Source organism: Triturus cristatus, chromosome 6, assembly GCF_964204655.1.
Source record: "Triturus cristatus chromosome 6, aTriCri1.1, whole genome shotgun sequence".
NCBI lineage: Eukaryota > Metazoa > Chordata > Amphibia > Caudata > Salamandridae > Triturus > Triturus cristatus.
Window position 1 is genome coordinate 1,486,005,378 of NC_140589.1, and position 19,810 is coordinate 1,486,025,187.

A 19,810-nucleotide genomic window follows, 5' to 3' on the forward strand; every position below is an offset into this window, starting at 1 on the left:
TTTGGAGATGTTTATGGTAAACCTGTGGAAGAGGGACATGATGGTCTGGGTGTGCGCCAGGCATTTTTGCTTCGCTGCGCTCTTGATCAGCTAATCATGAAGACTGGGAAACATGTAGATACCCCCCCCCCTCCATTCTGAGATATGAGGCTACCACAGCCAGGCATCTGGTGAACACCCTTGGAGCTGTGGTGACTCTGAATGGTAATGCCTTGAATTGATAATATTGACCACTTACCACAAAGCATATGTAATGGCAGTGAGCGGGATGGATGGGTATGTGGAAGCAGGAGTTCTTCGGATCAGGAGCAGTCATGAAGTCGCCTTGCTGCAGCAGAGGAATGACATCCTGTAAGGTAGTCATATGAAAGTGTTCTGACAGGAAGGTTTAATGGACCTGTCTTTTTTAGGAAAAAGAAAGTACAGAGAGAATACCCCCTTGTGGCGGTACTGAGGAAGAACTGGCTTTATAGAGCCCTTGAGGATGAGCGCCTAAACCTCCTCTTGAAGAAGGTGCTGGTGTTCGGGCTGAGGGTGTGTTTCCGGGGTGAGATGTTTGGTGGAACTGAGGTGAGCTCACGGCAATACCCATGCTATATGATGAAGAAAATCTACAGGTCGGAGGTGATATCTTCGCAGTACGACAGGTGATGTGTGGTCTGGGGGATGAGTGGCAAGTCACTGTTTAGAGGTACAGGCTCCTTTAGTGGGAGTGCCTCTGCTTTTGTGTACAAGGCATCTGTGTATAACCTCTGCCCCCTTGATGAAGGTAGGCCTGCTGCTGGCACTGATAGAACTGGAATTGGTTGCGAGAGGTGTCTTTGGAAGTGCCTCTACCCTGCTGCCTCCTAAAGGTGCCACTGATTATTGGTGTCTGAAGGGCACTCACGGTTTTATCTGTATCTGTGTTCTTCTTAATTTTCATCAATGTGCTCATCAATGTGAGGCTTGAAAAGGTGTTCCCCATCAAAGTCAAAAGGTGTTCCCCCCCCCTTGATACTCCTATGGATTGGTAGGGTCCCCCCTCTAGGGGAGCACATGCTGCTGTTTCTGATTGTGGGTTGCCTTGTGGATTTGTTTTTTGTTGTTATTTATATTAAAATGAAACCGTTATGTGGGGTCCGGATGGTGTGGCTACCACCGCTTCTAACTCCTGTGCATTTCCCTTTGCCGCGGCATGCGCGCTATTGTTTGTATCACATGCTCCTCTTGCTTGCTAGCGGCTGGCCTGAAGGTTGTAGGCCCATCTTTGTATATTTTTTGAATTTTGTAATAAACGGTTTAAAAAAATAAATAAAAAAAAGGTGTTCCCCATCAAAGTCAAGTCGATAAACCTTTGTGAATCGAGTCCTGGGTGTTTCTGGAGGTGGCGAAAAGTTCCCCCAAAAGGCATGCTCCACATACCATCTACACCCGAGCCACCTCCACTTGTAGTTGGCCAGATAGCATCTGCTGAAGTTCTCCACCCTGCCACTGAGGGATTCCGCCATGTGCCAAACATTATCAGAATTCCTTGAAGGTCCCTCTATCTCCAGAGTCTCAACCCTTCCTGATACAGTACACGTGATCCTACTCCATCCTGCTGGTTGCAGTGGAACATGTAAGTCATGTTGTCCGTCAGAACCATAACAGGTTTGTTGTTGACGGAGGGCTGAGAGGCCTTGAAGGCCTGCCAGATAGCACACTGCTCCTGAAGGTTGATAAGGTGCCTTAGCTTCACTGGAGAGCAGAGGCCTCTAATCTCCACCTTGTACAGGGAATGATCCAGAAAAGATCAGAATAATTTCAGATGGAAATGGACATCGGAAAATAAAATAAATAAAAGTCAGAGTTAAATAATAAGAGATAAAGAAAAGTGCTGCTCAGTCTTAGAAAAGGTGCCAAGGCCACTAAAATGTTATAGGTCTAAATACAGACCAGCATCAGTGTAGTAAGGAGTGAGTAAATTGTCTACCTCCTCATCATTATTTTCATCAAGGGGAACATGTTGAATGCCCTCTACAGTGTCAAAATCAGATTAAAAAACAGTCACCAACCATCTGGAATAGTGATGTCAAGGCCAACACTTTGTAGCTGAACCTTTCCAGACCACAAGCTGGGTGTTTGAAATGTAATAGCTTGACATCGACTGGAATCTAGCCGAACTAGGGTCTAGATCCTAAACTGACGGGGTCAGATCTGGAACTAACAACTTTGGAGCTGAGCTGGCACTCAAAAAGAGAGGCCTTTGGCAAATGTTTGGAGGCACGGCCTGGAGAAGGCAAGGGCCGGTCAATGCCGGGGATAGCCTGTCAGATAGAAGTCTTTCCGTAGGCCCTGGAAGATACCCAGAACTGAATGACACTCCAGGGGCACCCAGAAATGACTGCAAAGATGCAGCACTGCCCCTTTGAAGGCCTTAATCTGATTCAGAATCAATGATGCCCTGAAAAGTCAGGGTGAATCAGCTCAAACTGTGGAATGAGATAGGAGACAGACTATGGAAGCAAAGTCTGGTAGATGCAACACCACCTGCATGACCTCTTCCTGGAGCGGGAGCAGTGGGGAGGAGTTAACTCACACTTAGGTTTTTTGTGTTTGCTCTGAGTCTTGTCTTTCACCTTCATCTTGGACTTATCCGAGGACAACAAACAGGACCAAGACTTGGGTGGTGCATTACAATTTTGCTTCATGCTACTTGTTAGCATTCGGAGCATGAGGGAGCACTGGTTGCAGGACTTCGAGTCATGCTAGGTGCCTAAGCATCAAACACAGACATCTGTGGATCCGTGGCCGACATCTACATCCTGCAGGCACAGCATGGGTTGAAGCCTATAGTCTTTGGAGGGGACATTTTCCTTAAAAATCTCTTTTGTTGAAGATATCTGGTTGTCAGTGAACACCGCTGAAAAGGTCATGAGCGAAGCTCACCATTTAGAATGGTGTGCGAAAAAGGAATGGACATCACCTTACTGTCTGGGCTGCTGAAGCCAAAGTCTTGTGCCATAATTTTTTTTTTAAAGTAGGTCCTTAACATTCCAACTCCAAATCTAATTATCTTGACAATACAGTTGAGGTCAATACTGACTACAACTGTATGGTCAATAGTATTGCAGGTCCATATTAAAACTTCAATATTGAGACTTGTCACCTTGCTTGGAGGTGGCATTATTTATCACTACTGAAACTGGAACTCCTTCCATTTTAATGAGAAAACTGTCAATGACAATTTGGTAGACCAGAACACCAGCAAAAGGATGTGGAGTAATCTCTTGTTCACTGGCCACTTACATTCCTATCTTAAAAATGCATTATCCACCCTGTGAGGAGGTATCCATCATTTCAAAATCATACTCTCTAATCAGGAACTCATTCTGCATTATTCTAAACAAATATTGACAATAATTGTGCTTCACATTGCGAAGATCCTCCCAGCCCGTGCTGTAGTCTGCCGATGTGGATAATCTCAGTAACTTCAGATTCCTGACCGCATGAATCCCTTCTGGCACCAAACTGGATCCCAGAAACTCAGTTGCTTTATCGTGCTTACAAGATCTGATCTAGGTTCCAAGTCCTCGACTGAAGCATCTTGTGTGGGAAGAATGAAATAAAAAAAGAATGCGTTGAAAGAGCTTGCAGCTTGGTGACGCTGCAAACATTTGTAACTACAATAACAAGGCCTAAGGAAGACCACCTTCAATGTAAGAACTCTCAAGGAATAACTGTGCATAGACTCAAACAGTCAAACAATAAAAAAGTGAGCGCAAAGATAAGGTCCCACTAGGAGATGATAAATGCAAAGGAGGGATCAAAGGCGTCAAACCCTTTACAGAACGCATCACAATGGGTGGCTTGAAAAAGGAAGGCTGATCTGGTGAATGAAGAAAAGCTAACAAAGCAGACCGATTTCCCTTTACAATGCCCAAAGGAAAGCACAAAGTGCAACGCATGAGGTAACAAAGTCTTTAGAAGGTAAATTCTTCCGTTAGAACCCCACCCCACAAAAAGTGACCGGGAGCCAGAATAAACAGAGCTAATGGACATGGTGATGGACCACAGGGATGACGTCTACTGCTTCAGAAAGCAAGTTGAAGGCACTCAGATTGCCCTGTTCAAACTCCAGTCATGAAGGTTCTGGAGATTCCAGTGAAGTATTTGCCTCTCACACTGCAGAGAAGCTGAAAAGAAGTGGAAGCAGAGGGGAAACAGAGAGGTATTGAGGCATAGAAGAAGAACGGTTGTATAAAAATAGACTAACATGCATTCCACTAAAATGCATCTCCCAGATTCCCCTGCAGTGAAAAATGCAGCACACAAAACAGTGAACTGTAAGAATTTTCGGGAGGAACAAACAGGTCCACCAGACAGGCACCTCAGAAGGTGAAGATTGGCTAAACCTCCTCCAGAAGGAGATGTCAATTGCGGTAAGCCATGTAATGCATATTCAAGTCTGTCTGCACATTCATGTAACTTGCCAAATGGTTGAAGGACAGAGAGACATTGTGAACCAGTGCCCAACACCACTCTGCTTTATGTACATGCTGATCATATTGCCTCTGAGGACCTGAACAGCCCAACTGCTGACAGAGGGCAAGAATGCCATGAACACCCACTGTTGGTCACAGGTTACAAATCTCCATGGCCTTGAGATGGTGGTTCCAGCCTAAGGATGAGGCATGAATCACAACTGTAGTCACTGCCAGTGGAGGGCATGAGGGCTTCACGCAAGTTCGATGTTCTAACACCACCCACCACTGCAGGTCCTGAGCTCACCTGGGGAAATCCAGATCCTGTCCTTCAGTGTCCTCCAGTACTTAGCCCATTAAAAATGAAGGCAACATCAAAGAGCTTGCATGTGTCTCCAGCAATGCAGGGGGAGCAGAATACAGGTGGCCACAAATCCCAGCAGCTGTAGGACTGTAAGAGTCATAAGACTAACCCTTGTTCATTAAATTGGTATCATAAAATAATGTGATTCGCTTTGGATAAGGAAAAGCTCTAAGGGAGACCGTGTCCAAAACCACTTCAACAAAAGGCATACATTGCATGGGCTAGAGGTGAGACTTGGGATATTTGACTGAAAACCCCAGATAGAAGACCATGGAGACTGCGCTCTGCAGGTGGACTGCCATCAGCTGTGATGACCCCGGCTTCAACAGCCAGTCATTGAGATATGGGAATATGTATGCCCTGACCTGCAAAGGTTGGCTGCAACCACTGACATGACCCTTGCAAAGACTTGAGGAGACAATGTGTAGCCAAAAGGAAGCACTGCAACCAGATAGTAAGTACAGCACACCACCAAGCAGTAGGTACTTCCTGTATTAATGCAAGCCCGATATATGAAAATACAGGTATTGCAGATTAAGTGTCCCCGTCAAAGCCTCAGATTCCTGGAACTATAGGCATGAAAGCTCATTCTGAATTACAGCTTCGTAGAGGAGTTCAGGCAAGAAAGATTTGAAATGAGACAAAGGTCCCCTTACTTTCTTAGGGACCAAAAACGAACAGTAGTAAAACCCCTTCCTCCACACTCAGCAACCCACCCCCAAAAGGTTTCTCACTTGCAGGAGAGTTTAAGTCTTTTTAAGGTGCTGGAGGGAGAGAAGGTGGGCTATTGCTGTTGGGCATTCCTACCCTTGGAACCACCATGTTCTCTGAAGCCATCAGAAAACAGATGTGGCTGGTAGACATGCTGGGATGGCTGGTGCTTCTGGTGGGACTGGTCCTTTGAAAAACCCATGAGCTTCTTGTATTGGTAGTGGAACCGGCGTGCAGATGACAAAAGGTCAAAAGTGCACCCCATATTGCGGCCCTGCTTACAGCACTCTAGGGCAGAGTCTGCCTTCTTCTGATGAGATGGGAGTGGTTATAAGCCATATTCATAAGATCGCAGGTCACCAGAAAGACTAATGGAACATATCCAAGAATGCCTGTGAATAGCAACAAAAATATCCATCAATCGCGCTACGAAATAATTGGTGTCAAGTTCCAGATGCAGAACTTCATCCCAGTCATTATGCACCACCTGTCAAAGTGCATCCATATATGATCTGAAAAACCACCAATTGGGCAATCTACCAGAGTGCACAGACGTGGTGCGCAAACAAACATGTGGCATCAGAAGAACCCACAGGAACATTCTCAGAGGAAACTTTCTTTCTTTTAGTATCTGAACATCTGAGCATCTGAACAAGGCAAGTGCTCACAAATGAGATCATCAATGAATGGACTTTCTGCTTAGCTTTGGACACAATAGCCTTAGTTTCTTGAAAGGGCGCATTCTAATTAGTGTTGGTACCACAGTGTTGAGTTCAATGCCAGCACTAGTGCCACAGCAATTGGCAAAGCCTTTAAACTGTTGGAGGCGCCTTCAAAGCAGAGTGAACTTTGCGGCTATTCCCGTCAGGGTTGACAAGCGTCAGGGCTGGCGCTGCCAGCATAGCTCTGCTCAAAGGTCAATGGGGATAGAGTGTGCACCAGAGGGAGCTGGAACAGAGTGAAATATCTGGAACATGGTCTGAGTGAAGGCTGCAGCCTTTTGAGGGTGGCTATCAGTGCAAAGAACTGTGGACACAACTTTTCCAATATTGAAATAGGCTCTGAAGACAAGATTGAGGCTGGAGTAGGGGAACGCTGCATCTGACTTGAAAACATCTCAAAAGAACAGATATAACGCTGTTGAAGGACTCACTCATGCAGTGTTTCCTGTGCTTCCTATTGAGGTTTTCTCCTTGGAGTACTTCCACTTCAATAACTTACTTCTGTAAGTAGAGACAGAGTGGAGAGGAAAGGGAAGGCGCTGGGAGTAAATAAAAATAAGGTGCTGATGTCACCTAGAAGAGTGTTGCTGTGGTAGGACTCGGAGTTGAGAATGGAGGCATGTGGTGCTTCGTGTCAGGACTTGAGAGCTACTGCAAGAATTTTCATGGTCCGGCATCTGAAGGGATTTACAAGGTGAAGACTCTATGGGCAGAATAATCCATCAGAAAAAGCATTTATAGGGGCACATGGATCAAGGTAGGCAATTGCAATTCCTTAATTGCGATTACTAAGGAATCGCAATTATGGAATCACAATTGCCTATGCATGTAGGTTTCACTAAAATATTAGCGATTCCTACATATTCCTTAATTGCGAATAGCAAATTGTGATTCTCAATTAAGGAATGAATGGGAATTGCATGTGCAATTTGCGAGTACCAAATAGGTACTCACAAATTGTGCATGCAATTTTAAGGGTTCAAGGGGGCCAAAAGGCCACCCTGATGCACCTCCGAAATTGACATGTGTGTGCGCCACATGGCACTTTGAAAAATTGACCTTTGTGCGTTTTCCAAGTTTTTGCAAATTTCCATCAACTTGCAGTTGATGGTAATTAGCGTTTCCTAAATGCGAAGTCGCATTTGGGAAAGGCTTGTTGCATCCCAAATAGTGAATTGCAATCTGCGATTCCCTAATGCATTTGCAATTTAGGTAATCGCAAATCTTGCGATTACCTATTTTGCGAATTTGCATTTGGGTTGATGCATCCCAAATGCCAAAATACCGGTCTCAAAGGGGCCGATTTGCGACTGGTATTTTGGTTGATGCATGTGCCCCTTAGTTTCCATAAATAACTGATATAACTGTCCTGAAATATAATTCCAATAGCGTTTGAGGGTTCCACAATCTTTATATTGCCAGATTTCCTGGACAGCATCAAACATGAGCCAAAAGACATAAAACAGCAAATAGTTTATCATAACATGCACATCAGCAATGAAAATGTTTAACCACAACCTGAAGCTTGGCATTCTGAGTTTGAAGGATTGTACTTTGTTCCTGTAGAGAAATAGTCTGCTTCTGAAGTGCAAGGATCTGAGATTGCAGATTATTGTTCTGGGTTTCAAGTTGTTTCATTTGAGTCTTCAGTGACTGTTTCTCTGCCTGTAGTGTAGCATTCTTAAAACATACACAGAAGACAGAATCTATTAGGTGCATGCTGCAATTAATAACAAATAGCAATAAAACAGATAATTTGGTACTATTCTCCTCAAATGGTGTAATAACAAAATTTAATGTAGAATGTGTTATCACAGAACAAAGAATAAACTGAAGAGAGACGTTACACACAAACAACCACTTGCCTCATGGAGGGGCTACTTCACAAAAGAACTATAAACATTATTGAAATCTTTGGCTGAAGCATAAAAATTAGGATGGAAAGGACTGATTTAGGAGTGAGTGGAAACAGCTTAGTCTTGCCTAAAATCCAGATGCTGGATGCATTCAAATGGGTCAAAAGCACAGGACTGGATGCTTAAATCGATCATAAACCCATGATGCCACCAGATACATACTCAAATATGAGATTTCAGTCAGAAAGCAACCCATGAAAACACACCAGTTTTCCCTTCTGTTTCACAGCAAGCTAAGTAACAGGAGATGTATGCTGATCCAGCTGCAGTAAATGATTGGATGATGCAATACTGGAGTGGTGATGACCACTTGACATAAGAAAGTGTCTGAATAGTGAACAGTGACCATAACTGGGAGGGACGAACCGGCTCACTGACCACCACCATCACCTGGACGGGGGCTTGCAGCCAATAGACTGCTGATGAGATACTGGGTCTTGGCCACTGTGAGGTGAGGAAAGCAGAAACAAAGTGAAGTGTAAAGGGCCAAGCTGGGGGTAAAGCTGAACTTGTCCCCGTGTGATGCCTGTCAAAGGAGGAGTTCGAATGAATTAAAACCATGAGTTAAATAGAAGTGAGCGGATCAATTTAGTTACACTCCCCTAAACCCTGGGAGAATGGGCTACAACAGTGACCTACAAACAGCCGAAAGACACCAGGAAGGGCATAGAAACTTAAGTTGATTAGTCTGGGGCTGCATTTTCTACCTGGACTGAGTATGCACCTTTCCGGCTTCCTGTCTTGATTCCTTTGCCCAGTCGAGTTCTCTCCAGTGATGGATATTATTAAATCTGAGGGGACTGGTGCAGCACACATGATGCACTTAAGATTTAAGACTGCATAACAACTCCTCAGGTTGCTGCACAGTGAGGTACACGGTTTGTACAGTAAAAGGGCAGGATCTGGAACACACAGAGCTTGAGAGATTACCAAGGCTTGTCAGAGTGAATTTATAGGGCTCTGTTCTGTATGAAGGATTGATCAGGAGATTCCCCCAATGGAGCTTACCCTGTGTGCTCTGTCTTGAAGAACTAAAGAGAAGGGCTTGAGCTACTTATTTTACTCCTGCTATCACTCAAACTAAGGGCCTGACTACAATGACGCTGGGACTGCCACCGACAGCCCGCCGGTGGCAGTCCCCCCGCCATCGTAATGTTTTCAGCCTGCCACATTAGGATGGCGGATGGATGGGTGGCGGTCAGAGAGGTCAACCACTACAGATTCAACGGGCTCAAGGAGCCCGTCGAATCCTCGGAGGGAAATCCAATCCCTACAATGGTGGAGGTGCCAGCCAGGCAACGCCGTAGGGATTATGATGTCCCCCCCCGCCAGCCGTCTTATGGCGGATTACCTGCCATAAAAAGGCTGGGCCCCTCTTCCCGCCTGGGCCACAGTTATGGGTTTTGGGGGGCACTTGTGGTGCCTCCCTACATATCCATGCACCTTGTGGCAAGCACCGCATGGTGCCTGCCAGATAGTGCAGGGATATAATGAAAGTCAACTTTTGTACTGCGGCATGTGCTGCAGCCCGCAGCACATGCTGCAATACAAAAGATACACTTTGCGACTACCTTGAAGGCAGTCACATTGTAATATCATTGGTGGTACCGCCTGCAGCAAGTCGGGCGGTCCCACTCCGATATGATGGCGGTCAGAAGTAAGTCCGACCACCATCATAATCAGACACCTAATTATTTATAACATGGACAACTACACCTGCACAGCGGGAAAAACATTTCTCCCCATAAACACCATAATCGGCTTTAACAGCTCTAAACATACGTCTGTGGAGAGGTGTGGCTCACTGGTTAGAGGCGGCCGACCCGTAAGCAGAGAATCGGCCAGAGACCAGGGTTCAATTCCCGACGCGGCAGGGTTGTGGACCAGGGTCAAAACGGACTCGATAATTCTCGCCTCGGTACCTACTCTAACCAGGAACACACTCGGCAACTCTGGGCATTAAGCTTGCCTCATCTCTACAACGGCCCCCCACGGATGCCTGGTTTCACCTTGGAGATACCCAGAAAGGGACCATCTCACAGGGAAAACCAGGATGGGTTCCCCAGTGGTCTTCAGCGCCAGGATACTCCATGGAGTCACAGTGCGCTTTACAAGTACACCCACATTTACATTTACATTTATTCAAGCACACTTTCTGAAAATCACAGTTAAATCTTTCCATGAAAAAAGATACTTTCTAGACATTAAAGTTATTTTTATTTGTGGTGACTTACGCACAATGACAGTAAGTGTGATCACAAAAAAGGGTATAGTTGGGTGGCTGGAATTGTAGGTAGCAATGTGTTGTCCTACACATCCAGGGTGATAGACAGGAAGTACATGCTGAAATAAACTATGGAAAAAGCTGAAGAGCAGGAACACTATCCAAGTTGCAAGTCTACCAGAAAAAGAGGAAGAACATGTGAGATCTACTAGCGGACTGTATCAAAACAAATGTGACATTCAAGGGCTTAGTGCTCTTCTTTTCAAAAGTAACAGCCCACAAGGCTCTGAGATGTAACACCTCACTGCACACCCTAAGCAGGTCTGCTATAACTGCTGCATTTCAGGGACAGAGACACAATCTTGCTCAGAAAATAGGACCAATCCTGATAGTGGACTTCAGGATCCTTGTGTTCGCAGATGACACACAGCAGATCAAGAAACATAAACATATTTTGAAGGTGCTAAGAGCACGAGACAGGGACATAAAAAACACAATAAGGTTTTCCTGATAAAATAAAGTATTTCAAGAGATTGCTCATGCACGGAAGCAAATTAGGCCACCTGTGAGTAGTGGGAATAGGGAAGCCAACAATTAGAGAGACCAGAATAGATGCAGACCCAAACGCACGAGGATGATAACCTATTGGGGAGTAAGAACTCATCAGGTGAGAGGCCTGAGGTTCCTGATGAACAGTTGAGGACACTCGAAGTCGGGGAGAATGCAGCAAACCAACAAAAGCATGTCTGCAATTTACACAAGAATAACGTCTTCAGAGAAGGAATGCTGAACAGTTTACCTGTTTTCACATAACTGTTTATCATCATAGTCTCACTATTACTGACCACAAGGGGAGTTTCAGGATGAAACACATACTTTACTGTTAAAGTTAAGTGACATTACTGTGTCTCATAGTCTGTAAGGCATAATGGTGGCGTCAATGGCAGACTTCTTTTTGGAGAGTACTGTTCATATAATTTCTTGTACATGATGGTGAGAAAGTAGTAGATTGTGTTTTGTAAACTAACTCCAACCTGCAAAGGGAAGGAAAAGGGTAGTGTGGAGCTTAAACTGTGATATGCTTTGTACGGTTTTGACTATTCAGTGGTAGTTATAATGTAATAATCTCTGCACCAAATAGGCAGTATGTGACTGAGAGATAAAAGGCGTTCTAGACAGGAGACAAAGTGCGACAAGGTAAACATATAGGGATTGATTTAAAGGTAAGTTGTGATATAAAGTTCATAGATTTGTGGCACATGCAGTAAATGTATCATCAGCATTTTGCTAAAATCATATTAGGCATTCAAAAAATCTTGTTCTTACCACCAGATGAAAGCTGATTTTATAAAAAGTAACTATTAGGCATTCAAAAAATCTTGTTGTTACTACGAGATGAAAGCTGATAGAACAAAAAGTAACTAGCAAAATACAGTGAATGTCTTACTGTGAATTACCTTTATGACTCATTTTTACCTTAAAGAGTCAATTCTGCACTCAAACCTAATAGCCTGAGAGAGCTGTCTTGGTCTTATCCATTAAGAGGAATATGCTGCCCTAACTGCCCATGGTCATTGAACGCTTTCGTAGTATTCACTACAGTTGCCTCAGGAGAGTTAGGCAGTAGCATAGGTCCATTCAACCTAATAGAGTTTGGAACTGTCTTCTCGCAGTGCACTGCACTGCTGCTGTAAGAACTGTTTTGTTAAAGACACATGGCCTCTTTTAGAGTTTTGCAGAGTGAGAGCACCGTCGTAAATCAGTGGTTCTCTTGCCCGAGTAAACTTGAGGTTCCGCCATTCGATTTAGAGACAGAGAGGTGCTGTGTTTACATGAGCAGAGACTCTGCTGGTTCCCCCAGTGTTAATCTCTAACCTGGTGACCCATCTGCTAAAGGGCAGCCTGATCACATTGACAGTCGTCCCACCCTATTGAGGAAGGGCAATAGCATTGATTTCTTTGCAAAGCATGGCAGACAATGGCAGAAAATAAATTTCACTAAGGATAGGTGCAATTGTGCTTTGCCCCAAACCTCGCACTTTTGCATAATAAATGGCAGAAAAAGTGTAGAATGGGGCCCACGTGCCGAAAAGAACCTTCCTGCAAGTCATTTTCTTTTGTTTCTGTGAAGAAAAAAAACCTCTTGCTTTTCTAAACAAAAAAATCTGACAAGTGTCCACTTTAAAAATGGTACCCACTCTGCACCTTTTCACTGCTGTGAAGGGAACAGCCACAGCAGCAGCTTGATTTAAAGCACAGAGATCCCTGCCAGCAGGTGGGAATATCTCAATCAGTTGGATGTTCTCCATCTGGCGGGCGGATGTCATGGCTTGCACCCCTTATGAGACAGGAGGATCATTAACCAAGATCTAAATTACCTTAAAGTTTGGTGTCTTTTACTGGAGTATCCTTCATTGGAATGTTATACTATGGTGAATGCTGAATCCAGGTCTTCTTTCAGGAAAATGATCTATTTCAATGGCATGCTACAAACTTTCTTTGATGGCCAACGTTCCCAAGTGGGTGAATGTGGATATTGTCTTATTAGTGCTGTTGCAGCTCTGAATCTGGTCTCATATGGACAGACATGAACTCCCCTACTTCTGAAGCGTACAGCTAGAATGGCAATACAATGACCTGAGATGGTGATTGAAAACTAAAGCAAAGCACTTTTAAATGGTATGCCTTTCTGCAGAACTCACCATCAGTCACCTTCCATGCTTCAATTCAATTGGTACAATCATTCATGTGACCTTTAGATCCAGTAAACAAATGCAGTTCTCTTGTTTAACAGTAGGAAGGATCATGGGTAAAGAGATTCTTTTGAAGGACCTTTTTTTGTTCAGTTTTGCCCTGTGTATCTTTTCTTCATTTTTCTTCACCAAAAATTGCTACGAAGACAGTGCATAATTTTAGACGGCACTTAATTGGATTCCCGTGCTCAGCACCTGCACCTAATTGTCAACACCATACACAGAACAGTCTACCAAATGGTGGCGCTGCTCATCAAATTTAGAGATGAGCAGAACAACGGTTGTTTAGGAATACAATATACATTAAAATTGCTAATTACCTGCCTCCCCAGCCATTCCTTTAGCTTTGGGGACCTGGAATAATCTGAACTGTCACATTTACATGCAAGAGTGATGGTTAGTAGTTGTTTTGACAGCGATGACAAGGGCGATGGGTAGTGCAAGCTGCAGTGGCCTCCTGGTCAGAGCCCTGGCATTTAATATTTTACAAATTAAGCACTGTATGAAGATAATGCTTATGTTTTCCAGCACTAGTAGTAAGTCTAGCACCACACATGGCAAATCAGTAATAATACAACATTCTCCCCGAAAATATAATGGAGAGGAGTTAAAATAAAACCCAATAGGAAATAATGCTAAATTCAATTCAATTCTTCCAAATAACTTAAGAAATAAACATAATTTAATGTTAAAAAATATATAAGAAAATATATTTATTCTTTAATCATAAAATATTTTTGCAACCTTTTTTGAATTTTAAATTCATGTAATAATAAGCAATTTAATATAATTAAACTACTTTTATTTAATTACATAAAATACTTTCAATAATTATTAATGAATAAAAATAGCTTAATATGTTTACTTTATGTAGGAATCTAGATCTTAACTTAACTTCATATAAAATAATTTTAATATAATATATTTAAATTAATTAAAGATACAATTCAACACTAGGTTAATAGTGCTCTATCATTTTTCCTTTTTTCCTACATTTAAAATAAATCTATACAATTAGTTTACAATAATATTTCACATAAAAATATGTTTACTAAGTTATACATTTTAATACACTTTTTACATTTCCTCCATAATTTACCATACGGAGATCACCACCCCAACTGTGGAATCTCCCTATGGTAAAGTATAGGGGAAAGAAAAAAAAGTGTATCTAACTCAAACAAAAATAGCAAATATATTTTTATGTTAAATATTAATTTATATTATTGCACAGATTTATTTTATAAATCAAGGGGGAATGGATCACTTGTAACCAAAAGTAGAGGTTCGTAAATCTAGGTTTGAAACTTTGAACACCTAGATAGGTGTTAATGAGAACCCTCAATAGCGTATTTTTTGAGTGGTATGGGCGGTTCTGGGCGGTTACCAAGGAAAAACCGGGAACGAGCGGGACTCGTTAATAATCAATCTGACAAAAACAACCCTCACACAGGCCCAAGAAAGAGTGCTGAACAAAGGACTGGGATACGTACCAACCCCCAATCTTGATATTTTTAAAACAAAATGCGAAGTCTCAGAATTCTGCAGAAAATTAAAACTGAAAGCCTTTTTTTCTGGAAAAGAGACGGAACATAAAGAAGGGGATACATCCTTACGCCTAAAGTCCACTTTTTGTCCACTAAACCATCAGGTCCCTATCGAACTTTTGGCCTTTGAACAAGCCATAATGAAAGAAATCGATGATCTAACAGTTTCAAAAAAACCATTCATGACTAACCAACACAGAAAAACAAGCATTGGAGACATTGAAAAACAATAAAGACATAATAATAAAACCAGCAGACAAGGGAGGAGGCATTGTTCTAATGAGCAGAGAAGGCTATAACTATCAATGCCTTGATCTACTATCAGATGAGAAATTCTACAGCCCAATCACCACAGATCCAACCACAAGACTCCAACAGACGATTAAGATTATGGTGGAAGAAGCCGAAACCAACAGATGGATATCACACAATGAAGCCGAATTTTTGAAAACTATCTCACCCAAAACACCATATTTCTACTCCCTCCCCAAGATACACAAGGAGAAGAGACCACCTCCAGGCCGCCCCATTGTGTCGGGCATAGGATCGGTCCTGGAGCCGCTTTCACAATTTGCAGACCATTTTCTAAAAACCGTTAGTCCAACAAACACCTACCTACTTAAAGGATACTCGCGACCTACTGAATCTCTTGCAAAATGTGAACTTCTCTCCCGAGACAATGCTTCTAGTAGGTTTCGATGTAGAGAGTTTATATACCAGCTTACCTCAACAAAAAACTCTCGAAACTTTAGAAACAATACTCTTTGGTCAAAATTGGACATACCAAACCCCCAGACATTTTATCCTACAATGCTGCACCTTGGCTCTCACAGAAAACTACTTCGAATACGAAGGGAGACTTTACCAACAGCGACACGGAACTTCGATGGGGAGTACCTTTGCGCCTAGCGTAGCTGGACTCTACGTTAGCGCATTTGAACAAATGTACATACAAAACCCCATAAACCCATACAATACCAACATCCGTTTTTGGAAACGATACATTGATGACATCATGGTGATCTGGGAAGGTAACCAGGAAAGCCTTAACAACTTTCATCAATGGATGAATGCCCAAGATGAATGTCTTAAATTCACCTACACAGCCAACAATCTACGGCTCGATTTTCTAGATCTAACCATTTATGTTGAAAATGACATCATCAAAACACGAACATTCTTCAAACCAACGGCAAAAAACAGTCTCCTTTCATTCAACAGCTTTCACCCACGCCCCCTGAAAGAAAATCTACCTTACAGCCAGTTCCTACGGCTCAAACGTAACTGCAGTGATCTAGCAGAATACAAGAAACAAGCGGACGACTTGAGTTCCAAACTGCTCAGAAGAGATTATCCGATCAGGATTATCTCCAAATGCAAAAAAAGAGCCAGAAACCAACCTAGAGAATGTCTACTCCAAACTACAGCAAGGAACCCAACAGATGATACACCCACTTGTGTCACCACCTACAGCACAGCAAGCAATGCTGTCAAGAAAATAATCAATAAAAACTGGCGTATCTTGATTTCTGGAAACCTGAAATGGCAGAAACCCAGATTTGCAAATAAGAGGACTAGAAACCTAAAAGACATCTTGGTACACACACGACCTGCGGCTCCACTTAAACCGAAAAACACCCTATGGGACCTTCAACCAGTTACAGGTCACTATCCATGTGGACAGTGTTCGGTATGTCATTTAACAACACCGACAAAGACTATCCAATTGCTACCCAACCTGAAATGGACCATAAAACAACACACCAACTGCAACACAGCCTTTGTAATCTATATGATTACCTGTCCGTGTAATCTCAGGTACATCGGAATGTCCTGCAGAAAAATAAAGGTGAGAATCTGTGAACACAGAAGTAATGTTAAATGCAGACGTGAAACCACCAAAATGAGCCGTCACTATATTGAACAAAAACACTCCGTGGACGATCTTAAATGGATCATAATAGAAACATTAGTAGGGTGCAAGAACAATGCCGAGAAAATTCTCTTCGAAAGAGAACAGAGGTGGGTCCACCGCCTCAGCACAGACACAAAAGGCCTGAATGATAATATACCTTGGCTCAATTTCAAATAAGGTATGAGCCATCTGGCTTTTTGTCATACAGCGCCGAATACGCTGAAAAGTGCCATCCTGATCCGTCCATAAGCTCCCAGTTCTGAATCATACACATGCAAGACTTTTTACCCATTTAAAAATACACCAGGTCAATGCTAATTATATCGAGTGGCTACACCCCTTTTTTAAATTTTTTTAATAATTTATCACCCCCTTTTCATGAATAATATGTAAGTCTTTTCTCAGTCTCTTTTCATACACGAAGCTAAAAAACCGGCAACACACGGGATCTCGTTCTCCACGAGCCCTGCCCGCCAGCGTCAGCACAAGTCGTGCTCTGCCCGCAACTGAGGTACGGAAGGCACATCCCGTCGGTGGTCAACAAACCGCTTCGAAGCCCGACATACTAACGGTATCTGTAACACCCTATCCCCCAACCTCCCTCCTCCCCTTCGTTCCCCTTTCCCTTGCCCCACCTCCCCTCCCTATCTTCCCCGTTCTTCACCTTCACAGGCAAGTTACTGACGCTGCCACGGCAAAACCGCAACTCGGATGCGTCTCAAGGTAATCTGCCTCTACCTACCTAACGTTGGGGTCTGCATGTATTGTGAATGTTCAAAACGTACAGATAACAGAATGACTGTAACGATTGCCCTGTTTATTTGTCGAATCTAACGAGATCCTTTCGCGACTTTCGCGATGTTTTTTCCAACCAGTCGATAAACCAAGGGAAACATATCGTAAAAACGTGATCGGTCAACCGTACCGCACACTGAGATATATGTTTCCTTGGCCAATTCCGTCCCACAGTATATCAGAGATTTGCCATTATATAAGTTGCTTGACAGTATCAATAAGAATTGCCATTTTTTGTTTGTTCATTGTTTTAACTCACTTATCTTTCTTAAGCCCACTGACGGCCAGAAATTGGGGGTTTTCTTCTCATTGATTGTCTCTTAGATTTCGTTTTCATTTCTCCACAGGTAACAATATTTCTGAGACGTAGCTATCTATCACATTGTTTGAAGACAGCATTTTCAAATCCTTGAACTGTATAATAACAGCTCACACTACTAATAGGTCCTGAAGAATGCCCCACGACCCCCTCCTGGGGCACTGAATGGGCAGAAACATGTCGACCTTTTGATATGGACACCTACAGTGCTCTGGTTACATAACCTAACCCTCAGCACCACCTCTCCTTTTTTAAAAGTCTCCCCACACGCCCACCAGAATAAATTGTCATTTCTTCAAGGCAGTGTGGGTGCGACACTTTTAACCTCACTATCATCACCTTTGCACTATTATTACTGATCACTACCAAGAAGCAGTGGTTCCCTCCAGGTGGAGGCAGCATGACAAAAAAAAGAGACCCAATGATAATGCTGACGCGTATTCTTAAGGCGGAGAATCAAGATAAACCGCCCAGAACCGCCCATACCACTCAAAAAATACGCTATTGAGGGTTCTCATTAACACCTATCTAGGTGTTCAAAGTTTCAAACCTAGATTTACGAACCTCTACTTTTGGTTACAAGTGATCCATTCCCCCTTGATTTATGACATATGCTTTGGAAGATGAATGGATAACTATCTCTTCTAGCTCCCCCTCTCTTGATTGAATGATAACAGATTTATTTTAAACATAGGACAAACTAAAAAAAATTGACATTCCTAATAACTTAATTTTGGATTAAGTATTTAATTTTTAAAAAAATGATTCCCACCTTAATTAAAATCATTACATTTTTTATAATATATTAATAATCATCAAAAGGGGACCTGATCCTGCTGGGTTCCGCCTTCAGCTGGAGTTTCTTTAAAGATGGTCTCACTGGGAACGATTGATGTCTAAATGTGTCAGGGGGATGGGGGGGACGGAGTACAGGCCTTCCTCCTCTTTTCTACTTGTAGTTGTTTTTGTAGTCATGGGAAACGGCCGACAGGCACTCTGCTAGTTGGTATGGGCAGTTTCAAGTCCAGAGGGCAGGGTAGCAGGGTAGCAGGGAGGGGGGTTGTTGGCGGGGGGGATTTGTTATTGTTTTTTGTTCACATCGACACACAATTGCAGGCACAGCAAAGGCGCAAAAGACAGATTACGATTCTCATGCATATGCACTGGGGGAAAAGCATTAAAATATTGAGCTGGAATGTCAACAGGCTGGGGGATAAAATCAAGCGGAGTGTAGTCTTGCAATATATCAGCAAGCAGGGCCCGGATGTCGTGCTTCTTCAAGAAACTCACCTTATGGGACACTCCTGTAGAGCAATGGACCGGTACGGTTACAAACTAGTGGCACATGCAGGGTTTACGACTGGCTTAAGAAGGGTGAGCATTATGGTTCGGAAAGCATTCCCCCTCAGTGTAGACTCCACCTGATCAGATGATAGGGGTCGCTATGTGGGTGTGTCTGGCTCCTGGGAGGGGCGGATCCTCACATTTCTCTCTGTTTACATCCCACCTGGTCTCCAATCGACAAAGTTCTAGGATGTCCGTACTACTCTTCTCTCGCTTCCGGAGGGCCTGCTGGTGGGCGACTTAATTCTGTGTGCTCGGGGACCTCGGTCGGCATCCCCGGCGCGAGCTGGGGCCCTCCTCCCGTGGCTTACCGGACCTTCTCGAGGCCATGGGACTGATAAGATACCTGGCGTGCGTTCAACCCCGAAACAAAGCAATACACATTCCACTCTGGAGTCCACTACAGTTTCTCTCGCCTTGATTACATCCTAGTTCCCAGCTCCCAAACATCACACATCAGGGAGGTTCGACACTTAGCTAGAGGCATCTCCGATCATTCACCACTCTGGGCCCACTTCCTCCTGGATCACTCGCAGGTGGGTCGCATCGTCCCCATCAACCCTTGGCATCTCCGTAATCCCAAACTACGTAAAGAACTACTAGTCGCGACGGATAGCTACTTTAATGAAAACGTGGGTACTGTACCCTCTAGCTTAACACTCTGGGAGGTCTTTAAAACGGTAATCAGAGGAGAAGCCCTGTCCTTGGAATCGGGTTAGAAACAAGAGCACCAGAAGGAACTATCAGATATAGAA

The 19,810-nt window shown here is 43.4% G+C and overlaps 1 protein-coding gene across 1 annotated transcript in view; it reads right to left on the reverse strand.

Annotated features, from left to right (window-relative positions):
• CCDC88A (coiled-coil and HOOK domain protein 88A) overlaps positions 1–19,810 on the reverse strand; it is an 888,939-nt gene that overhangs the window by 227,779 nt on the left and 641,350 nt on the right. Inside the window, exon 19 of the mRNA XM_085612608.1 lies at positions 7,761–7,922. Coding sequence (XP_085468734.1) covers positions 7,761–7,922 — 162 coding nt within the window. The remainder of the gene's footprint in view (positions 1–7,760; positions 7,923–19,810) is intronic.